The sequence below is a fragment of the Bos mutus genome, chromosome 11 (genome assembly GCF_027580195.1).
Source record: "Bos mutus isolate GX-2022 chromosome 11, NWIPB_WYAK_1.1, whole genome shotgun sequence".
Lineage (NCBI taxonomy): Eukaryota > Metazoa > Chordata > Mammalia > Artiodactyla > Bovidae > Bos > Bos mutus.
Genome location: NC_091627.1, coordinates 99818356 through 99840699, shown reverse-complemented (window position 1 = coordinate 99840699; position 22344 = coordinate 99818356). Strand labels below are relative to the sequence as shown.

Sequence of the window (22344 nt, the reverse complement as noted above, 5' to 3'; positions counted from 1 at the left end):
AAATCTTTTCTGTTTCTTCCAGCTTTTTGACTTTTCTTGGTCTTTCCTATCAAAAACATTAAGGGCTCCACTTCACGATACCAGTAGACTCCCTACAAGACAGTTTTGCAAAAGCGAATGGCTGTTTGATGGATGGTTGGGACGAGGCGCTGGCCGCTGTGCTCTGCCCCTCCCGCCTCCCTGACCCTCCTCTGTACCCTGCGCTAGGACCTGACGGCGCTGGCCAAAGAGCTGCGGGCCGTGGAGGACGTGCGGCCGCCGCACAAGGTGACGGACTACTCCTCCTCCAGCGAGGAGTCGGGGACGACGGACGAGGAGGACGACGACGCGGAGCAGGAGGGGGCCGAGGAGCCCACGTCTGGCCCGGAGGACACCAGAGCCGCGTCAGTCCCACTGAGCGTTAGGGAGGATGAGTGTCCCCGTGGGCTTCCCAGGGGGCTCGGTGGTAAAGAACCCGCCTGCCAGTGCAGGAGATCCCTGGGTCGGAAAGATCCTCGGAGAAGGAAATGGCAATCCACTCCAGTATTTTTGCCTGGAGAGTCCCATGGACAGAGAAGCCTGGTGGGCTAGAGTGCATGGGGTTGTACAGAGTCAGACACAGCTGAGCATGCACTCCCGAGTGTCCCCCCCCGGGCCTTCTTTCCAGTTGGGACAAGGTTTCTAACCCTGGCCTCTGATCCTGTGAAATTGAATGTGTCACTGTGGTGGAGCAAGCCTGTCTGTCTCCCCTCCTTTTGGTTGCTGTGTGTGTGCATGTCAGTGCCTCTCTCCAGGGCTCCTGGTGTCTCATTTTCTCTGTTTAATTTGAGGCTGTGACAAAAGGGAAATTTTAGTTCATTTTCCTTGGGGAAACTTTATACCTGTAGCCTTAGGTCCCTGAGAAGGTGAAAAACGTAACCACTGTATCTTTGGCTTGTGGGTCACAGCTCCTCACGTCTGGATTGTGTCTCAACAGATCATCTCTGAACTTGAGCAATGGTGAAACGGAGTCCGTGAAAACCATGGTTGTCCATGACGACGTGGAGAGTGAACCAGCCCTGACCCCGTCCAAAGAGGGCACGCTGATCGTCCGCCAGGTACCCATGTGCTCCGCGCGGTTAGAGGCCGAGTTGCTCCTGTGGTCATTAACCCACTTGCTCATCCACTCACTCATGCTGTTTCTGCATCGTCATCTGTTCTCACATTAACCAGGCCCGGAGGGCAGCGGGGCCGGGGTGTGGGAGGCAGGCGTGTGCCCCACACCCCCGGGGCGGCCGGCAGCGTCCCCCAGTCCTGCCCTCTTTGCATGTTGTGTGGCAGCCCCCCCTCCCAGCCCCATGCGAGCCCCACAGTCTGTGTCTGAAGCAGGGCAGCCGGGAGGTATGCACAGAGCTCTCGGCTCCAAGAGGCCGTGGGCTGAGGCGGGAGCGGCCGGGGCAGGCAGGAGCCACCCGGGAGCCAAGAGCCTCCTGGAGCCAAAGGGGATAGGGGGGCGGTCTCTGCTCTGTGCTCGGGTGTTAGTCTCCTCCTACATGGAATATTTAACGTGTGCCCCCTGAGATGTGCTCCTTCTGCCAAGTTTTACAACTGCCTATTCACTTCGTAGCTTAGAGGGAAGGAAAGTGATGCTCTTCTCGTTTAAGCAGAGCAGGGCTCCTGTCTAGAACTGCAGGCCTCTTCCTGAGTGTGTTTCATGCTCTGGCACCACATTAGGATGGAAGGTGGGACGTGGCCCAGGAAAGATGAGGGTTTAGAGAAGTGATAGTGCGCTTTCTAAGGCTTTAGAGAGAAAGAAAGGAGACAGAGCCAGTAGTTTTGGTAAAGCAGCTCCCGTGGCAGATAAACTAGCGTGGCGTGGGTTCTGCCGTGGCTTCCGCTGGCTCAGCTGAGGCACTTGGCGAGGAGGCGGGAGCAGACCCAGCTGATGCCCTCCAGTCTTGCCTTGATGGCTTGGCAGAGCTTGCGGAGCCACCCAGCACCGCAGCAGGCAGGGTCAGTAGGGTCTTCGGCATTGTCAGCGGTGCTGAGCGAGACCAGTGTGCCTTTTTCTCTGCAGAGTGCAGTTGACCAAAAGCGCGCCAGCCATCATGAGAGCAATGGCTTTGCGGGTCGCATTCACCTCTTGCCAGATCTCTTACAGCAAAGCCATTCCTCCTCCACTTCCTCCACCTCCTCTTCCCCATCCTCCAGCCAGCCGACACCCACCATGTCCCCACAGACACCCCAGGACAAGCTCACTACTAATGAGGTATGTCTCGCACCACAGCTGGCTGCTCTCCCAGGGTTAGACCAGCACCGCTTAGGAGCTAGTTTGCAGAGACCTTCCCACGCCCTGCCCTCACCTCCCCTCCCCGCCCGCCTTCTGTCACCTCCCCTTCTCTCCCGCCCCCCACCCCCACCCCCAGTAACATGTTCAGGTCTGTATACAGACCCCTTAACCCTAGAGCGATTGCCCTCCAGACTTGCCAGTTCACTGTTTGCTTTTCCCTAGATAAGTAGTTGCATGGCTTTTCTGATCCAGTTCGTTTTTCAAAAAAGTCTAAATAAAACGATTGTTGTGTTCTCAGATCCTTTATGTATTTGGCATGAAATTCTGGTAGTCTTTTGTGGAATCTGCCCTTTTCATTCTTTTTATCCAGTAAATAAAACAGAGAAACATTTGGTTGAGCAGATTTGGCCTTATGAGGACAAATGTGTCGCTCTGTACAGGAAATTCCCTCAAAAAGGGCTGGATTTTTTTTTTTTTTTTGGAGAGGTATTATTGGTTGGTTACTCTTATTTATTTTTGCCAACCTTGTTGAAAGAGTTTCTCTCCTTGAAATTTACAATCACTCATAGTTTAAGAGGCCAGATACTTGTGGGGGGGAACCTAGAAAATTAAGATGTTAAACAAGAAGGGCAGAGAACTGAGCGTGCTTTTAATTTCAGCTTTTGATGGGAAATCCTGTGTGCTTATTGGAAGACATGGCTGTGGTCTCAGTCTGGGTGCTGGTGGGTGATTCTGTCTCCTGGGGAGACAGTCACGGCCCCGAGTGCAGTGACAGTTCACCACGGGCCCCATCCCTGGTCACACAAGTGACCGGCTTCATGGGGGGGTGTGTGGCTTAAATGCCTTTGTTGAAGGTTGCAGTAGCATGTGGCTTCAGCCGACCTTGTCAGTGTAAGCATTGAGCTGCCGGCCTGCCCACCTGCTCCTGTTTTCATTCTCTTATTAGAATAATCCTCTCCCCTTGAGGAGCCAGGGGAAATCAGCGGCTTCCAAGGCAGGCTCAGCATCAGACTGATTGCCACTGTGTGGATGGGCCCCAGCTGTAGACCTGGGGATCGGGGGTAGTGCTCAGGGGCAAAGCCTGCCAGGAGACAGCTGTGCCAGGTGGGAAGCGGGGAGCTCAGGAGGGGGTTGAGGGGATTGGTTGCAAGACTTGTGATTTCAGCTGCCCCGGGGAGTGAAACGGTTACAGGACAAACACAGCGGTCAGACGTGTCTTTCCCTCCACTTATATACCCCACCTACAATTACATTCCTTCTTACGTTTAAACTTGGCTCCGTTTTGCTCTAATGTACAGTATGTACAATAACCCTTAACTCACTAAACTGGCAAGTTTATATTTCTGTTTGTTTTTAATTGTCATTACATTTCCACTTAACAATTTGTTTCACTCTCTTTGTGTTTTCTTTTTTTTTTTTGTCTTAAGCTACATTATTAACCAAAACACTCCTCTTCCTAAAAGAGCAAAAAATACGCCTTTGCACCTTTCACTAATGAGCCCCGCTGTTTGATACGGAGTTGATGATATACCTCAAACGATGGTGGCCGAAGCTTCTGTAGTTTCTGGCAAGAGGCTCACTTTAAAACAAGCGATATAAGACTTAAGATTTGCCTGTATTCCAACATACAGTCATTGGACTTTTGGGGGGCAGGAGAACAAACTCGAAAACGGATGAATTGAGATCAAGACATTTCAAACTTTCTTTAGGAGTTTTCATTATGATTATTTATTAAAAACCCGAGGAGCTCATGAAGTATAGATGTTGCTGGTAGCTTGCGCGTTCTGTCTTACTGGAACGATGTTTCTGGAAAGAGGGGTTGCTCTCTTTGGCTCCTGGTTAAATAGCCTGTTTTGGGGGTTGTGGGGTGCACACACAGAGGTGCCTGCAGAGCATTTGGCGGGGGAAGAAGCAAGGGGACCAGTCTTCTGTACTGGGAAGCAGAGCAGTGCAGCCGTGGGTTGAAGTATTTTGTGTTTGTTCTTTTACTGTCATTGTATTAATACGACTGAAATTTACATTGCAGACTCAGTCCGCTAGTAACACACTCCAGAAACACAAATCTTCCTCCTCCTTTACACCTTTTATAGACCCCAGATTACTACAGATTTCTCCATCTAGCGGGACAACAGTGACTTCTGTGGGTAAGTAATACAGCAGCAAGCAAGCAGCCACCGGTAGGGTGCTTCTCACTCTGGTGTGGTGAGCACGCATAGTGGTGGTCGGCAGGCTCAGACCGCAGACCAGGTGCACACCCCACTGGCACTGTCTTTTGCAGTGAGCGCCATAGTCTTCGTTTTTCACATCCGTTTCTTACGAGTCTCTTTTCCTCGGCAAAGAGTGGGTCTCAACATGAATCTTTCATGGATGCTTATTGGGGAAGGGAGCAGGCCCAGCCCTCACGGAGACAGAAGTAATTCCAGTGTCATGTGTTTCAGTGGGGTTTTCCTGTGATGGAATGAGACCTGAGGCCATGAGGCAAGATCCTACGCGGAAGGGCTCAGTGGTCAATGTCAATCCCACCAATACTCGGCCCCAGAGCGACACCCCAGAGATTCGCAAATACAAGAAGAGGTTTAACTCCGAGATCCTGTGCGCAGCCTTGTGGGGTAGGTGTCTCGGGGCCACTCCAGCCCTTATGCTTTTATTCTCAAGGGTGGACCGATCATTTGGAGAAGTACAGCTTGGGATGTCTGGGGGGCTTGGGGAGCATTGTTTGTGGGTGAGGTGGAAGACTCTTGACATCCCTTGCGCACTCTGTCCCATGGAATCCTGCAGGCATCCAGACCTGCCCTTGTTTCAGCCATCATGTACTGGACAGAGTGACTCATCTCCATCACTTCGTATAAAAAAGAAGGAAAAAGATGAGAAAGGCATTTGATTTGGCCCATATTTATAGGGAGAGTGAAGAAATCTGTCAAATTGCTTTTCTTTAAATGTTTCAGTTTAACAGTCTTTCCTGACTCTTTGTGACTTAAGAAGACATCTAAGTGAAACTTTGGGGGGTTTTGTTTTTGTTGTGTTTTTGTTGTTGTTTTTGATGTGGACTTTTTTAAAAAATTTATTCTTTAATTGGAGGAAAATTGCTTTATAATATTGTGTTGCTTTCTGCCATACAACAGTGAGAATCAGTCATAATTATACATATGTTCCCTCTCTCTTGAACCTCCCTCCCCAACACCCACTACTCCCACCCAGTCCCACCTCTCTAGGTCATCACAGAGCACCAGGTTTGAGCTCCCTGTGCTAGACAGCAGCTTCTCACTAGCCATCTATTTTACACGTACCTGGTGAAAGTGTTAGTCGCTCAGTCGTGTCCAACTGTTTGTGACTCCATGGACTGTAGCCCCCCAGGCCCCTTTGTCCATGGGATTTCCCAGGCAAGAATACTGGAGTGAGTTGCCATTTCCTTCTCCAGGGGATCTTCCGAACCCAGGGATCGAACCCAGGTCTCCTGTGGCTCCCGTGTTGTAGACATTTACCCCCGAGCCACCAGGGGAAGCCAGAGCAGCTGTGGGGAAATGGGGAGGGAGATGGGACACGGCTGGAGAGAAGGGGCTGGGGTATGCCTGATACATACTGCTCCTAAGAAAAGAGGGACCGAGGACCAAATGCAGCTGTTGGAGGATGGTCTTTAAGAAAACCTGAAACTGAGTGATAGATGCTGGGTTGATCACAAACTGTTAGGGACGAAGGGGGCTGTGTATGGCTCGTTCTAGAAGATTTCCCGAGCAAAGACAGATGTTGAAGGAAGCAGGTGGGGATCATGACACTGGACAAAGGTTTGTCTGTCTGGTTGTTTGATAGGATAGATAAGATGGAGAGTCTGTGGTACCCAGGAGATGGTGGACTCGGATGTTCTGGGGCTACTGAGGAAAACCCAGAAGCTGGAGGATTAGGAATGAAGTGAGCTTATTGCCCCCTTAGATCCTTTTTACATTAATGAGTAAATGAATATTCCATCCTCTCCCCTCCATGGTGATTTGTTGCAGTTTGGGTACTTTAAGCTCTGACCATCCTTAGCTTTGGAGAAAAAAATGGCAACCCACTCCAGTATTACTGCCTAGAGAATTTCATGGACAGAGGAGCCTGGCGGACTATTAGTCCATGGGGTCCCAAAGAGTCAGACATGACTGAGTGACTGAGCGCACATATCCTAAGCATCTCTGTTTGTGGGTGACTTGAGGAAACCACTCTCATCCTGAGAGGTGGCGCTGTTTGCTCCATACAAGGCCATCTGCCACGCACAGTGTAAAATTGTGGTCTTTCTGTGGCCTTGACATAGGAGTGAACTTGTTGGTGGGTACCGAGAGTGGCCTGATGCTGCTGGACAGAAGTGGCCAAGGGAAGGTGTATCCTCTGATCAACAGAAGGCGATTTCAGCAGATGGACGTCCTGGAAGGCTTGAACGTCTTAGTGACGATATCTGGTAAGTGTGGGTTTGGGAAAGCAGGCCACCAGCACTGTTTAAAAGTGCGGTGCTTCCCCACATGGAACTTGAGTGAGCTCGTTTTCCGAAGTGATAGCTCAAAAACAGAACCGTAGCGGGATTTTACAATAATGTGATAGGAAAGCGTATTCACACGGGACCCACTTTGTGCACTTATGATGGGGTGGGGCTCCTCTGAGCTGTCCTGGAGCCCGCTCCTGCGCTTCCTGCTCGACGTCTCCATCCCTCCCCACAGCCTGCACGCCCACCCGCCCGCTCCATCCCCATCTGACCGCCACCCCCGCAGCCTGTCCTGGTCAGGGTGTAGGTTTGTGTCCACTTCTTCCTACAGGACTCTTTGATGCAAAAAGAACTGTTCTTTGCCATTGCCAGTAAAACCATGGTGTTTTTTTTTTTTTTCCCATGTCTGTCAGCACTTGCTCTAAGTTTCTTTTTAGGAGGAGCATTTTTCTTGGTATAAATGATATATGTTGATTGTAGAAAGTAAGAAATAATGCAGAAGAGCAAACAGGAGGAATAGATCGTAAAATCAGTTCATCCAAAGAAACTGTTAACTTCACTTTGACTTCCAGTCTTGTAAGCATATACACACTCAAAATACATACTCAGGGGAGAGAAGGTCTCTATAAAAATAGTTATGCTACATATTGAGGGAGTACTGTGATACCCGTATACTGATGAGATGGTTTCACCACATGTGTGAATACCCTGCTGTCCATACAGTTGGCGTCTACTCACGCTTGGTAACCTCTGTCCTGAAGTTGAGGTGTATCCCTGCCATTCTTGTTTGTCCAAACCTGTGGGCTGTTTTCCGTATTCCTTCATGATAGCCATTCTGTGCGGCTGCAGAATGTTTCTCTGCATGGATGGCACTAAAGTTTATTTACTTCTGTTGTAACTTCCATTTATTCCTTTTTCCCCCCTCCTGTAAACATTTGCATAAGTATCTTTGTAACTCACTTAACCATTCAGCGTGTGAATCCATGTTGCCTGGATCATAACGTCCTAATCTGCATTTTTGCTGGGGTTAAAGAGTATGCAGAAGTATTAAGACCTGTCTCCTCATTACCCACAGGGATTTTGATTTAATCGTCGGCTAACTCAAACTTGCTGTATTTATTTATATGTAACAAATTTCATGCAATAAGTTTTAGTTTTCAAATAGGTTTTTGGTTTTAAGTAAGATGTCTGTTGAAATGCAAAAATTTCACCATCCATCTTCTACTTAAATGAGGAACCAACCATTTAAGACTTGAGTGCTGATGGAAAATAGGTTTTTGAATTGGAGGAAAAATAAATCTACAGCTGAAAATGGTTGAAGCTTTACTTTGTGATCCAGCGAGCAAGGTGATTTGTGTGGATCAGTAATCAACTGATACCATTTTTTGGGACCACTTTTTTTGTATTCTTTTTATAGCTTTCATTGGTTTTCAAAATCATAAAAGCAATAACACGACAATTGTAGGGAACTTCAGAAAAAAGGAAGCTTAGGAAAAAGAAAATAAAATGTAACCCCTATCTGAGAGAGATAGTTGTTGTTAACTTTCTAATACATTTCCTCCTCATTTCTATAAATGTATCTCACATAATGGGAATAAAACACTGTACATAAAACAATGTTGTCTTTGTTTCACTTAATGTATTGAGTATCTTCCCACATTCAGAAATTCTTCAAAACTTAAGATTGTGTTGAAGAATAAGACATAATACAGAAAGTGCACAGATTATAAAGAATTACAGGTCCACGAAGAGTCACAGTTAGCCATGGTGTAGCCCCAGCTCCTCCACCCGCCCACGGTGCTCCTGCATTGCCTCCATCGTCGGCCACCCCCCCACCCCCACCACACACACACGCACCGCCCCCCGAGGAAACGCTGTCCTGACTTTGAACACCTTAGTATATACTAGGTATGATTTGATGTCTGTTTTTTTGCCTTCATTGAACTAAACTCAAATAAATGGCAAAAATACTTCTTTTGTGTCTCACTTTTTTTTCTAGAGCAGTTTTATGTTTACGGAGAAAGTGAGCAGAAAGTATAGACAGTCTTATATTGGCCCCCTCCAGTTTCCCCTCCTCTGACACTTGTTACAGTGGATGGACCAGTATTAATGCATTATTGTTAGCTGAAATCCACAGTTTAGGTTCTCTCTGAGTGTGTCCTCTGGGTTGAACACATGCATAATTTTATCTACCTTTACGGTGTCATACAGATGCGTTGCATCACCCTAAAATTCCTCTGTGCTCCATCCCTTCCTCGAAGCCCATGGCGACACCTGGCCTTTTTTTGCTCTCTGTTGCCTTTTCCAGAACGTCCTGGGTGGGCTCATGCAGTGTGCAGCCTTTTCAGACAACTGAGAGCAAGTACCTCTTTATGAATCAATGTGATGACTTCTTTTGTCTGTTCTGGGTGCTTGCTCAATACTTCTGCTAGGTTTGTTGTTGTGGTTCAGTCGCTAAGTCATGTCTGACTCCCTGCGACCCTATGGACTGCAGCACGCCGGGCTTCCCTGTCCTTCACTATCTCCTGGAGTTTGCTCAAAATGAAATTATTTAGCATTGCGTGCACACATGTCCATTGAGTTGGTGATGATATCTAACCATCTCATCCTCTGCTGCCCCCTTCTTTTGCCTTCAGTCTTTCCCAGCATCAGGGTCTTTTCTAGTGAGTGAACTCTTTGCATCAGGTGGCCAAAGTATTGGAGCTTCAGCATCAGTCCTTCCAGTGAATATTCAGGGTTGATTTCCTTTAGGGTTGACTGGTTTGATCTTCTTGCTTGCTAGGTTCTCTCTCTTCTAACTGACATATAGGAGTGCTTCACATGTTCTGGGTAGGAGTCTTCTGTTAGCTCTGTGTTGTGTCCATTAGTTTATGGCTTGCCTTTTGCTGGACTGAAGTCCCCAAGTTGGGTGATCTGTGAAACCCTTCCGTGCTCTTAAATGGGAAACCATAGTCACTCCAGAAGGTTTTAAGAATCAGATGACCTAATAGCTTGAATTGAGTTTCTAGTGAAACTGATACAAGACAATTCCCTTGCAGTGGGGGGAGGGGGCGGTATTTATTGTTTATTGCAGTTTATTTTGATTACTGTTGTTAACAAAGATACCTAATTTTGAATATGCATGTAAATTACTGATTTATTTGTTTTGCTAGGCAAAAAGGATAAGTTACGTGTCTACTATTTGTCCTGGTTAAGAAATAAAATACTTCACAACGACCCGGAGGTTGAGAAGAAGCAGGGCTGGACGACAGTGGGGGACCTGGAAGGCTGTGTGCATTATAAAGTTGGTAAGTCCGCCACGGCCGCAAGGGCTCTGCTTTTCAGAGGTTCAGTTTATCTTTTGTTTAAAATTTATGTGTTTTTGAAGCTTTTAGTGAGAAACCTGTCTCTGATATTCCTAGCTCATTTGAAGCACCTTCTAATCCTGAGGTCCACAGGGCTCAGTCTGGATCATAATCAGGTTCACTTCAGCCGTCCCCGACCTCCATCACCCTGACCTTGGACAGTCCACATTCTTCTCTGTAAGATGGGGTTCAGAGGAGCCTCGTTAAGGAAGCATTGCCTGAAGAATGCCAGGCCCCTTGGGTTCTTCCTTGGCCCTGCAAGCTGGTTCTCACTCGAAGCACTGTGGGTCCTTGGCAGTCACTGATGGAATGTTTGAGAGTTTGCCTAAAGAGTTTTGGCCTTTCGGTTTGAATGAAATGCGCTGTGCACAGCTACCGTGCTCATCACTGAGGAAGGAATCTTGCTGGCCGGGCAGCATTTTGTGGCAACATTTTTGTTCTTTTCTCTGCAACATTCATGCCCTGCTTCTCATAAGATTTCACAAGAACAAAACCAAAATACATTTTTTGTGTGTTGGGAAAAAAAAAAAATCAAAATACTGGCTCTAACATTGGAAATTAAGGAGGAACGATGGCACTTAGCCCAGTTACAGTTTTATGGGTGAGATGGTGTGTTCTAATTGCATTTGAAATGGCAAGTTGAGAAGATGAGCAACTGGTGTCTCTATATATTTCCCAGTTACAGTTTTATGGGTGAGATGGTGTGTTCTAATTGCATTTGAAATGGCAAGTTGAGAAGATGAGCAACTGGTGTCTCTCTATATTTAAGACTGAGGATGTGAGGGGCCTATTGGGAGTTGATTTCTGCTTGTGTGTTTTCTGTTCTTCTGGGTTTATGATACGACATGCGGTGGTCAGCGCTTCTTCTCTCGGGGATATTCCAGTCCTTGGTGGTGTCATCTTGTTGGTGTAATCTGTTCGCAGCCCTCAGCTCACTGGTTGCTAATGAGTGTGAATGCCACCCCGATATTAGAGTGATTCTGAGTGATCCTGCAGGGCTCTAGCCCCTTGGTGTAGGTTTGGGGCTTAGGATTTTCTGTGTTGTAGTCTTCTGTAACATTTTTCCTTGTTGAAAGTGGTAGCTGGAATCATCTAAGGCTGAATGTAATGAACTGGCTTATAACAGCTGAAATGTCCCTGAACAGATGATCCACAGGGGAGCGAGGGCAGATGCATTAGACTGAGCTGGACTTTTCCCCAGGACGGAATGTCCACCCTCACTCGGGCCTGTCGTTCATATAGGATGAATCACAAGCATCCATTTGTTACGTTTAGACTTCTGTTGTTCAGTCGCTCAGTCGTGTCCAGCATTTGCAGCATCACGGACTGCAGCATGCCAGGCTTCCCTGTCCTTCACCAGCTCCCGGAATTTGCTCAGACTCATGTCCATTGTGTTGGTGATGCTATCCAACCTCTGCTGCCGCCTTCTCCTGCCTTCCATCTTTCCCAGCATCAGTGTCTTTTCCAGTGAGTCGGCTCTTCGCATCAGGTGGTCAAAGTAGTATTCAGTTGACCCAGACGTGTGCTGTGTAGTATGGTTGCCATCAAGAACAGGGAAGGTGGGAGTGGGTATTTAAATTTATTTATAAATTAATTAACGTGAAGTAAACTTTAAAGTTTCGATCCTCAGTGACACTAGTACATTCCAAGTGTCCCATAGCCCCATGTAACATAAAACCTTTCCACCGTCACGGAAAACTCTATCCCGTCAGCACGGATGGCCTCTTAGAATCGTTTGTATCATCACAGTCCTGTGGTTCATTTGAATAGTGACAGCACGTGGAATTTAACAAGGAGAGTTATCAAGTCAACAAGCTGAGTCTCACGGTCAAAGTCAGTATCAAGTAGCGCTGTGGTTTAGAGTGGCTGTGCAGACACTGGGGTCTACACCAGCCAATAAGTGAGATGTGGCCAGGGCCATCTGGGTGTCTGCTTTTAGCAGACATGCTGGCTGTTAGAGAACTGAGACAGCTGTGTAAAGAAGGCCTTCATATATAAGTATAAAGTTACAGAGAGATTTTCTTTACTTTTGGTACAGGATGTAGAATCCTATGTAGAATCCTACTAATTACTACCAATTACTACTATCTCTATAGCTGGAAGTGCTGTAAAGTGATACTTGGTCTTACACACAGAAACAGATAGAATTCAAATTCAGTTGATGAGTATTTTGTCATAGTTTTTCCATCTGTAAGCTCCACGTGGGACTCGGGAAAGCCCACGTGGAAGATTTGACCTCTTGCTGATATTCAGGAGCCTCTTGGCTGGTAAATCACATCATTATCCTTTGGAATTAATGCTGAGTCCTCCGGACAACAGGGTGGAAAGGTCGACGCTGTCCTTGATTATTAAATACTAAGAACAGTAGGAGCAGCGTTGAAATTGCTTATTGATAGTAACCAGGGTATGGAGTGGAGTCCAGCACAACATTGAGGAAGATGGGGACAGCCTGAATGTATATTCAGGAATCTGGAAAGTGAACCAATGCCTGGCCTGCCAGCATTGTTCTCTCACTGGTTTGGATGGATCAACAGGGAAGGGCATGTTTGCAGAGTTTTCAGAAGGCCGCAGAAGGGACTGAGAGGTCCACCATGATACTGACCTGTGCTCTTCTTACTGTTTCAGTAAAATATGAAAGGATCAAATTTCTGGTCATTGCTTTGAAGAACTCTGTGGAAGTCTACGCGTGGGCACCCAAGCCATATCACAAATTCATGGCCTTTAAGGTAATAACAACGAGTGCGCTTAAAAATAGTATCAGCCGTGCACACTGTGACCAAGAGCCAGGGAATAAGTCGGCTGATCATTTATTTAAAACTGCGCTGTTAGAAGGGGGACAACAAGCCAAGGAATCAAAATTGAAATATATGTGTATGTCTGTGATACCGTGGGCTTCCCTGGTAGCTCAGCTGGGAAAGAATCCTCCTACAGTGCAGGAGACCCCGATTCAATTCCTGGGTTGGGAAGATCCCCTGGAGAAGGGATAAGCTCCCCACTTCAGTATTCATGGGCTTCCGTGATGGCTCAGATGGTATAGAGAATCTGCCTGCAAGGCAGGAGCCCTGGGTTGGGAAGATCCCCTGGAGAAGGGAACAGCTACCCACTCCAGTAGTCTGGCCTGAAGCATTCCATGGACTATATATACAGTCCATGGGGTCACAAAGAGTTGGACACGACTGAGTGACTTTCACTTTCAATTTTTTATCAGCAGTAGGCAGCTTCCAGGTACATCTGTTCAACAGAGGACTAATTAAGAGCGAAGTTACAGAAATTTTTAATGACTTAGTGATATATATTATACATTAAATAGAATAAGTATTAAAAATATGTATACTATTTTTTGTTTCAAGAAAAATACTGTAGAAAAATACTGGCAGTTATTTTGTGGGTGTTTTTAATATGTTTTTGTAATTCTAGACTGCACTAAATACAAATTTTATAAACTTTTTAGTTAAAAATGATATTACTATGACACAAGATATTATAAATCACTTAATAAACATTTCTGATATTAGACACAAAACTTTAAGCATCACCCCTGGGCCTATTTTAGTGCAAGGTGAGAAATTAAGATTTTTTTTTTTTTTTAATGATTGTTTACTTATTTTTTAAAATAGTTTTGACATATTAAGGGTAGGCCTCCATTATCTGGAAAATTGACATATTTAGATAGCTTATTTGATTCTCCAGTACAGCAAGATAAGTGGGATTATCATATTTGCTTTAAAATAAAGCCACATATTATTGACTAAAAGCAATTGATTGTAAAGTTACAATTATTTTTTGAGATCTGATCTTAATCACCTTCATGGACCAAGTACTGTACTCATTATTTTATACATAAATAGCTTATTTGGATCTGTCTCATGAGCTATAGGTATTGACGTTACAGGCCACCCAGGCTGTTACAGTACGTGGTAGCCTCTCATTACCACTATTAAACGAGTTGGAGAGTTAAAGTGGAAATGTGAGTAGCTCTGTAGAGACTGTGATGACCACACTGATAAAAGTCTCCATATGTGTTTCTTGCACCGCCCCTCCCTCTCTCCATCGTCTGCATTAGAGTAGTTGCTGCTAACTGATAAAAGCAAAATAAAGACTCACTGTATTTTTGCTTATGGTTTTGCCAGGGTGGTTCAGTCACTGAGTACTGAGTGCCTGGCTCTGGCTTCTCCAGTGGGAACCGTCAGGCCTAAGTTCTGCTCATCTCACTGCTGCTTCTCGCCTGCTCCTTTGCAGTCATTTGGTGAGCTGGTGCACAAGCCGTTGCTGGTGGATCTCACTGTTGAGGAAGGCCAGAGGCTGAAAGTGATCTATGGATCCTGTGCTGGATTCCATGCTGTTGATGTGGACTCAGGATCGGTCTATGACATTTACCTACCAACACATGTAAGAAAGAACCCACACTCTATGGTTGGTTGACTGGCTTCATTTTGTTTTGACTTTTCTCTCTGCTCTGCTCAGTGCACTAACACGGGCAGGGGCTCCTCGCTTCCCCTTTGCAGTGGGGGTGAGTATTTCAGTGACGTGCCCTCTTCAGTAGCTCTCTGCTCCTGTCTCTGAAGCCCTCCCGAGACCCGCCTAGCCCTGCTTTCACTAACCCGGGATGGGAGGGGGCAGCTGCTGGCAGGTCAGGACAGCCACGGGGTGGGGCTGGTTAGAGGAATGTAATGTATTGAATGGAGCCCACAGTCCAAATATATTCCAGGGGCGTCAGGAGATGTGAATGAGTAGCATATAGGGCGTATCAGAGGTAGACTTTCAGATATATCTGACACCACGTGGTTCTCCACAATGTTGTCCAGTTGCTGTATTTATCACCAGGAAGCTGAGCCAGTGCCTTTGCACAAGACACTCTTATTAAGCCTGCGTGCAGGAACAGAGGTGGCCACCAACGTGCTTCCTTGTGCTTTTTCCCCTTCTCCAGATCCAATGTAGCATCAAACCCCACGCAATCATCATCCTCCCCAACACAGATGGCATGGAGCTCCTGGTGTGCTATGAAGATGAAGGGGTTTACGTGAACACGTACGGGAGGATCACCAAGGACGTGGTTCTGCAGTGGGGAGAGATGCCGACGTCTGTAGGTACGTATCCCTGAGCGGAAGCGGTCATGTTTGTTAAAGTAGGGCCTTTCTTGAGGATATGTGTGTTTCAGATACTGGTGTTACATGGTGTTCAGACCGTTTGACCATTTAACAGAGTGGTTGGCAGTAGGTGTTGGGAAAGGTGGATTGTACACTGTGATGCGTCATAGTCTTATGTTAGGACAAACTCTTAATAGTTTTTTTTTTTTTTAATCCATTTATTTTGTTATTTAGTCGCTAAGTTATGTCCAGCTGTTGGTGGCCACATGGACTGCAGCACGCCAGGCTTCCCTGTCCTTTACGATCTCCTGGAGCTTGCTCAGATTCATGTCCATTGAGTCAGTGATGCCATCCAACCATCTCATCCTCTGTTGCCCCCCTTCTCCTCCAGCACTCAATCTTTCCCAGCATCAGGGTCTTTTCTAATGAGTTGGCTCTTCCCATGTTTTTTTTTTAATTATTTATTTTCTTTCTGGCTGTGCTGGGTCTTTGTTGCTGCAGGGATTTTTCTCTAGTTGTGGCAAGTAGGAGCTACTCTGTACTTGTGGTGTGCAGGCTTCTCTAGTTGTGGCTCACAGGCTTAGCTGCTCCACAGCATGTGGGATCTTCCCAGATCAGGGATCGAACCCATGTCTCCTGCATCGGCAGGCAGATGTTTTGCCACTGAGCCACCAGAGAAGCCCCAAGTAATCATTTCTTAAAGCTCTGTCTCCACAGTTCTCCATTTAATCCAAGGCAGCCAGGGACAGTAAGACAGATGTAGTTGTGACTAATGGGTGGAAGGCGAGGGGAACAGGAAGGTGAGTGATGCTGTGGCGGTCTCATGGCCCACCGCAGTCCACACACAGCCTCTGACCTTCTCTGCACATGTCCTGAAGACTGACGTCTGGAACCCTGTTGGCTCCAAGTTTATTTCCCCAAACTACTTTGGTTTTATAGCAGCCAAGTCTCTGGCTCTGTCCACTTGCCTTTTCTTCTCCCTGGTAATTGGTGTGAGGAAAATAGAAGCCAAACTATGGACAGGGACTGGGGGTAATGCTCCAGCATGTCCTCCTTGGAGGCATCAACAGACTCAGCTGATAATTTAAAACATCACCTTCCAGGATGACCCACAAGGTTGCACGTGTAGAGTCCCTTACATCAGTGGTCCCCATCCTTCTTGGCTCCAGGGAGCAGTTTTGTGGAAGCCATAGGAGAGGAGGGAGGGTTTGGGGATGAGTCAAGCTCATTATGTTTATTGTGTACTTTATTTCAGCTCCACCTCAGATCATCAGCCATTAGATTCCGGAGGCTGGGGACCCCTGTCTTACAAAAACCTCCAAATGCCAGCTGTTTAGAGGGGTGGTGTGTGTGTGTGTGTATGTGAAACCTGAGCAGCTTCTTTCCATGGCTGTTTCCTCATCTTTAACAATATGTGTTTTCCTCTCCCAAAAAGCATATATTCGATCCAATCAGACGATGGGCTGGGGAGAAAAGGCCATAGAGATCCGATCTGTGGAAACTGGCCACTTGGATGGCGTGTTTATGCATAAAAGGGCTCAAAGGCTGAAGTTCTTGTGTGAACGTAATGACAAGGTAACAGTCTCCTTAGGGATTCTTTTTAGATGTTATTTTTCAGCAGTGGTTTATTTTCCATGGAGTTCTGTGAAGCCTTTCCTTGGCATGGTGATAGATTTCTGAAATAACTTTATCAAGGAACTTTTCAGTAGTGACTTTTTAGACCCATTAATGGAGGTCAGGATATATTTTATTTTGTTTTTGTTGAGGGGGTGGACATGTTTATCTCTGCAGAAATCATTCTGTGTTGGGTTTTTGTTGTCTTTTGAGGGTTTTTGTTTTTTTTTTCCCCATTAGGTGGCCTGTCCGGGCTGTGTTTAGTTTAGGGATAGAAAAGGTTGAAGCTCCCAGTTTAGATGGATGGAACTCTTTCATGATTAGAAAGAACCCTCATGCACTTTTAAGTAAGAGGGGAAATTTTCCTTCCCCTGATATATGTGTGAAATACACCACTTGTTAGTCTATCTTTCGAGTATTGACGTAACTGCATTGTTTTCCTGGCATAAGTGCCTAAGAGGAGAAATTATTTTATGCAAAAGCTGGAGTGCTGCCTACAGGTGAGACCTGTGAGACCCCAGAGCATCAAAGCCCAAGTTAAAACTTTTGCTTTTCCAAACTGGCCACATCGTTTTCTTCTCTAGGACTCCCTTCCTCCCCAAACCAGCCTTGGAGTGGAGCAGACAGCTGGCCAAGGGTGTTGACCCCTCTGGCCTTTTCTAAGCTTAGATTTCTCTCTTTTCTGTCACTTGGATGAAAATATGACTACCTGAGGCAGCCCACTACAGCCTTAGAAACATTCCCACCTCTTGCTTCACACTGAAATACATTAAGCCTTCCAGTCACCAGACCTCAGGTTGACTTCTCAGATGAAGAGGAGCTGTCATCTCCCTTTGGCAGGTGGGCCTCCCGCCCAACGAGGTGCTCCACTCCATCCACATCCCCCCAGACCACTTCCTCCGCAGTCCAGTCCTCTGACTCATTCACCAGTGCACTTGACCTACATAATATCTCCCAAATCTTTTATCTTGGAAATCCACGCAGCCTCAGAGCTAACCGAGGATTTTACCAGCTTTGGGGTTTACATTTTCCTAAGTATGTTCAGTGGAACCATAACCACGGTATTTTTTGAACTTCAGGCATTTAAATTTTTTTTATAATCATTCATGATGTCACACCCATCAGGGTTTATTAATAAAAGGCGCAAAACTAAATTATTTATTTTTTGGACAGTAGAGTCCTATGAAATAACCAAGACATTCAGTTTCATTTTTTAAAAGAGAAAAACAAGGCACTGAGCCGCCTCCCCACTGATCACTGAGTTTGCCAAACACGTTGATCTTTCGGAAAGTGTTAAGGGTGGAGGTGAGCACAGATGGTCCAGTTTGGGGAACATCCCCTTGTTTCCTCTGTGTTCTCACAATAGGGCATGGGGTGCACAGAGTCACCCCTTGGCTAAGGAGTCTTCCTAAGTTAAGAAAATGTTAGTCGTTCAGCCTCCTCCAGCTCTTTGTGACTCCCTCCCTGGGCTGTAGGCCCACCAGGCTCCTGTGTCCATGAAATTCTCCAGGCAAGAATACTGGAGTGGGTTGCCATTCCTACTCCAGGGAATCTTCCTGACCCCGGTCTCCCTGCACTGCTGGCAGATGGCTTTACTGTCTGAGCCATCAGAGAAGCCCTTCTAGTGGAAATGAAAACTGGCTCCTTGCTGATGAATGGACATCACCCCAGATTTCCTTTGGGAGGGGACCTCCAGGATTTCGGGGTCCCCCTCACTCCTCTCCCCGCTCTCCCCCTGCAGGTGTTCTTTGCCTCGGTCCGGTCTGGGGGCAGCAGCCAGGTTTACTTCATGACTCTCGGCAGGACCTCTCTTCTGAGCTGGTAGGAGTGGCGGGCTAGGCTGCGGCCCTGGAGGTGTCGACCATGAGAACCCGGAGATCCTGGCAACTGGAGCGCGGACCTGCCCGGGCCGCGTGGGCAGGGGTCTCCTCCCCGCCCCCGCCCGCTCTTACCAGTTCATCCCCATTCTCTTCTTGTCCTGTTCGAAATAAATCGAGGCTGCATCGCAGCTGGTGCTGTTGAGACTGCCATCAGGTGCTATCCGAGCTGGGATGGAGCGGCGGGCAGAACGCATGCGCATTCCCTCCAGCTCCAGTGTTCCTTGTCTGCGGCTCCATGCTGGGGCGTCTGCAGGTGGAGACCAGACGCCGGCGGGGTGGGGGTTGGCAGGTGTAAACGTGCGCTCGGAGGAACAGGTCGCTGAAGCCAAGAGCAGATTTAATATAGTAACATTAACAACGTATTTAATTGACATTTCTTTTTTTTTTTGTAATGTGACCATATGTGGACAAAGAAGAAGGTGCAGGTTTAAGAAGTTAATATTTATAAAATGTGAAAGACACAGTTACTAGGATAACTTTTTTGTGGGTGGGGCTTGGGAGGCGGGCGGGTGGGTTTAGGGACCCATTTGGTTTCTTGGGAATATTTTTTTTTTTTGGCCAAGAACTCAGTCGTTTTTCTGTGTACCAAGTTTTGCCTAAAATCACGTGCAGATGATTCTTTTAAAAAAAAGGAAAAAGAAAGGGTGTGCATTTGTATCCTGCCCAGAACCTTGTTGTGTGACAGTATTAGCGCTGCCTCGGTCAAAGGTTTAATTTTTGTTTAAACCTGGAAGTGCAACAGCAGTTTCACCACGATCGGCACTTGCAGAGGGGAAAAAAAATCTTTTTCAACCACGTGTTTATTTTTTCGCCTACCTCATTGTTTTTAATGCATTAAGAGGTGGTTTAGTTTCTATGTCTTTGGAGGAAAACATTAATGTTTAACCTTAATACCAAAACGATCCAATTGAAGTTTGACTGTTATTTTGTCACGTCTCAGTAGGCACAAGAGAAATTGTCCCCGAAGGTGGGAAACAGCCACGAGGCTTGTCCGCTGATGGGTACGTCTGCTTTCTGAGCTGAGAAAGCAGATCACGTCGTTTTCCACCAGATTCATCAGCGGTGGTGGTGGATGGACAGGCGGCCATTGCCCACAGCACACGAGGCCTCGCTGTTCTCAGCTCGGAGTTTGCAGACAGGTGGTCATATGGGGGACAACCCCACGAACTGTCGACAGTGTTGCCGGAACCTTTCCTTGGGGCCGGGGGTGTTTCCCTTTTTCTAAAAATGCAATGCACTAAAACTATTTTAAGAATGTAGTTAATACTGCTCATTCATAAGATAGCATCTTCCTGCGTTTCGGGTGTGATATCAGAGCCCTGGCTTCTCGAGTGCTCTCCCTTGCTCACTCTCTCTGCGCGCTCTCTCTGTTTTTTAAACCAGTTTTACTTTATGAATATGTTCATGACATTTGTAATAAATGTCTTGGGTAATAATTGGTTTCATGGCTTCTGGTCACTGGCTTCCTCTGAGCATGTTGGTTATATTGATTATTTGTTAAAGGGTGGCTCAGCTGTCGGCCTGTCCTCTGGCAGAGTTCTGATGGGAATCTCATTCACCAAACAAAAGCTCGGTGTGGCCTAGGCTTATTCCTCCTCCGTGGTGAATTTGCTTTTATGACATCAAAGCGGAGGTTTTCCACCTTGAGAAATTAACAATCACTTGCACCTGTTTGCTGAGTCTGCCCCCACCCCCCACCCCCAAAGCCGCATCCCATTGGGCATATGCCTTGACCTGTTGTTCTCTTCCTCCTGGGTCAGCATTTTTGCCAGAGGCTCCCCCTTTGAATTTCAAAAATGTAGTGAAGAGTACACAGGCTCACAAATGCAGAAACAACAGCTGGTCACGTACACCCACCATAGCAGCAGCCGCTGAGAAAACCTGTCTCCATGTTGGAAGGATTTAGGCTGGGGAAACAGGCTTTCCATGCGTGTTGACTTCAGCGTAGTGCTGGCGTCTAAGGCAGAAAGAACCAGTTCTGTTCTGGTCATTTGTACTTAAAGGAGAGAAGATCTGGGCACTAATCCCGCCCTTGGCAGGAGTTCTGAGACTGGCCAGACCAATCACTGTGGGGCTGCAGTCCTTGCCACATCACTGCTGGTGATTCCCTTCTCGGGTTGGCTTTTGACGGGAGACAAAATGTGCCCCAGCAAACACATGCACCAGGAGGAGAACGGACGGCATAGTGGGGTCAGTTGTAGCCCCTCCCATGACTTCAGCAAAAGGCCAAGTTGGGCAGGTGTCTTTCAAAAAAATACTAAACTTCTGATGCCAACATGAAAGATATAAAAAGGTTGAGGATGATGGGCTCTGAGCTCAGGTCAGCGTGGGCCTGTCCTACCTGGGCAGCAACTGTTGGTGTGGGAGTTGAACGTGATTGAATCTGTCACTGGGCTTGGCTGACCGAGGTCAACCAGCCACTGGTCCCCTGGTCGGGTGCCTGTGGTCTCCTTCCTTGCCTGGGGTGTCCCTTCCTCCTTGGCCTTCCCGCCGTGCAGACCAGCTTAGGTTGCTACAGCTTCAAGCAGACGCCGGGTTAGCTTTCTCCATGGAAGATGGCAGGCTCTCTCCATTTCATTGCTAACAGGGTAGTGACTTCACTCAAGTGCCAAGATGGCAAAATTAGCAGGAGAATTTAGTATTGTGCCGATACCACTAAATATGGAACCTAGAAAACCATGACAGTTCTTCCAAACAAAATACCAGTATGGCTCTAGGTTTAGTTGAAGCTTTAATAAGTGATACTTTTCTGTATTTAAAACGGAGTCTTTATATTGAGTGCAGTTTTTTGGGGTTTTTTTTTTTTTTTTTTTACTTTTTCTCATGCACATGTTGTGTTGAAGAAAATGTTTACAAAAAATAGTTTTGTTACACTAATGGGCATCACATATTTATGGTCTATTTTTAAGTGATTTTCTATGGGTTATTTAGGCTTTTGTTTTAGTTGTAGTCCACTTAAATGATGGTTCATAATCCCTAATTTTGCCAATCATAAATTTGCTAAACAGTAATGCAAATGACAAGCTGCATTAAGTTTACTAATCAGAACTGCGAAGCAGACTGGTGGCAAGTACACAGCCTTCTTTTTTCAGTGCTAACTTGTCTTCTGTGTATTATGAAAATGACTGTTGTCCCTCTTCTCCCCTTTTTTTGGTCCTTAAATAAAGTAAAAGTGACACCTGTTTCATGTGGCATGAGTTTCAAATATATTCAGTTCCTGCAGAATGTTTACTTTCTATAAGGATCCTCCTTCCCCGGTGCCACCCCAAGGCCCGAGTGAGCAGCTCCCAGATTTTGCCACCTCCCTGAAAGGGGTGGCCCAGGGGATTCCCAGGCACAAGTTACAAAAGCGGCAAACATTTGTTCAGAGATCTTACAATGAGGGACTTCTCTAGTGGTCCAGTAGTTAAGAATCCACCTCCCTTGAAGGGGACATGGGTTCGATTCCTGGTCCAGGAAGATTCCACTTGCTGCGAGGTGACTAAGCCCCTGTGCCTCAACTACAGAGCTGGAGCAACCCACTCGAAGGAAGCGCTTGTGCCACAAGGGCAGCCGCGAACCAACACAGCTAAATAAATAAATACTTTATGTAAAATCTTAAAATGAAGTTGGTAGTGAGCTCTTGATGGCCATGTTTCTGAAACCAAAAGCAAAAGTAAAGCTTCTTTACTTTTCTTCTTAGGAAGAAACCGGCTTGTTTTTCCAAGCCTGAATTGAATCA

General features: G+C 46.6%; 1 protein-coding gene across 50 annotated transcripts in view; it reads left to right on the top strand.

Moving 5' to 3' along the window:
- MAP4K4 (mitogen-activated protein kinase kinase kinase kinase 4) overlaps positions 1-21807 on the top strand; it is a 151700-nt gene extending 129893 nt beyond the window's left edge. For 18 of the 50 annotated variants that reach the window (XM_070379894.1, XM_070379890.1, XM_070379892.1 and 15 more), the window contains 12 exons: positions 208-383; positions 956-1076; positions 2036-2227; positions 4275-4392; positions 4687-4857; positions 6534-6677; positions 9851-9985; positions 12668-12768; positions 14282-14455; positions 14970-15129; positions 16565-16704; positions 18485-21807. In XM_070379894.1, the coding sequence (XP_070235995.1) occupies positions 208-383; positions 956-1076; positions 2036-2227; positions 4275-4392; positions 4687-4857; positions 6534-6677; positions 9851-9985; positions 12668-12768; positions 14282-14455; positions 14970-15129; positions 16565-16704; positions 18485-18568 (1716 nt within the window). In that variant the 3' untranslated portion in view covers positions 18569-21807. The remainder of the gene's footprint in view (positions 1-207; positions 384-955; positions 1077-2035; positions 2228-4274; positions 4393-4686; positions 4858-6533; positions 6678-9850; positions 9986-12667; positions 12769-14281; positions 14456-14969; positions 15130-16564; positions 16705-18484) is intronic. The other 32 variants (XM_070379924.1, XM_070379895.1, XM_070379891.1 and 29 more) reach the window with 3 other exon arrangements.
- The last annotated feature ends 537 nt before the right edge of the window (positions 21808-22344 follow it).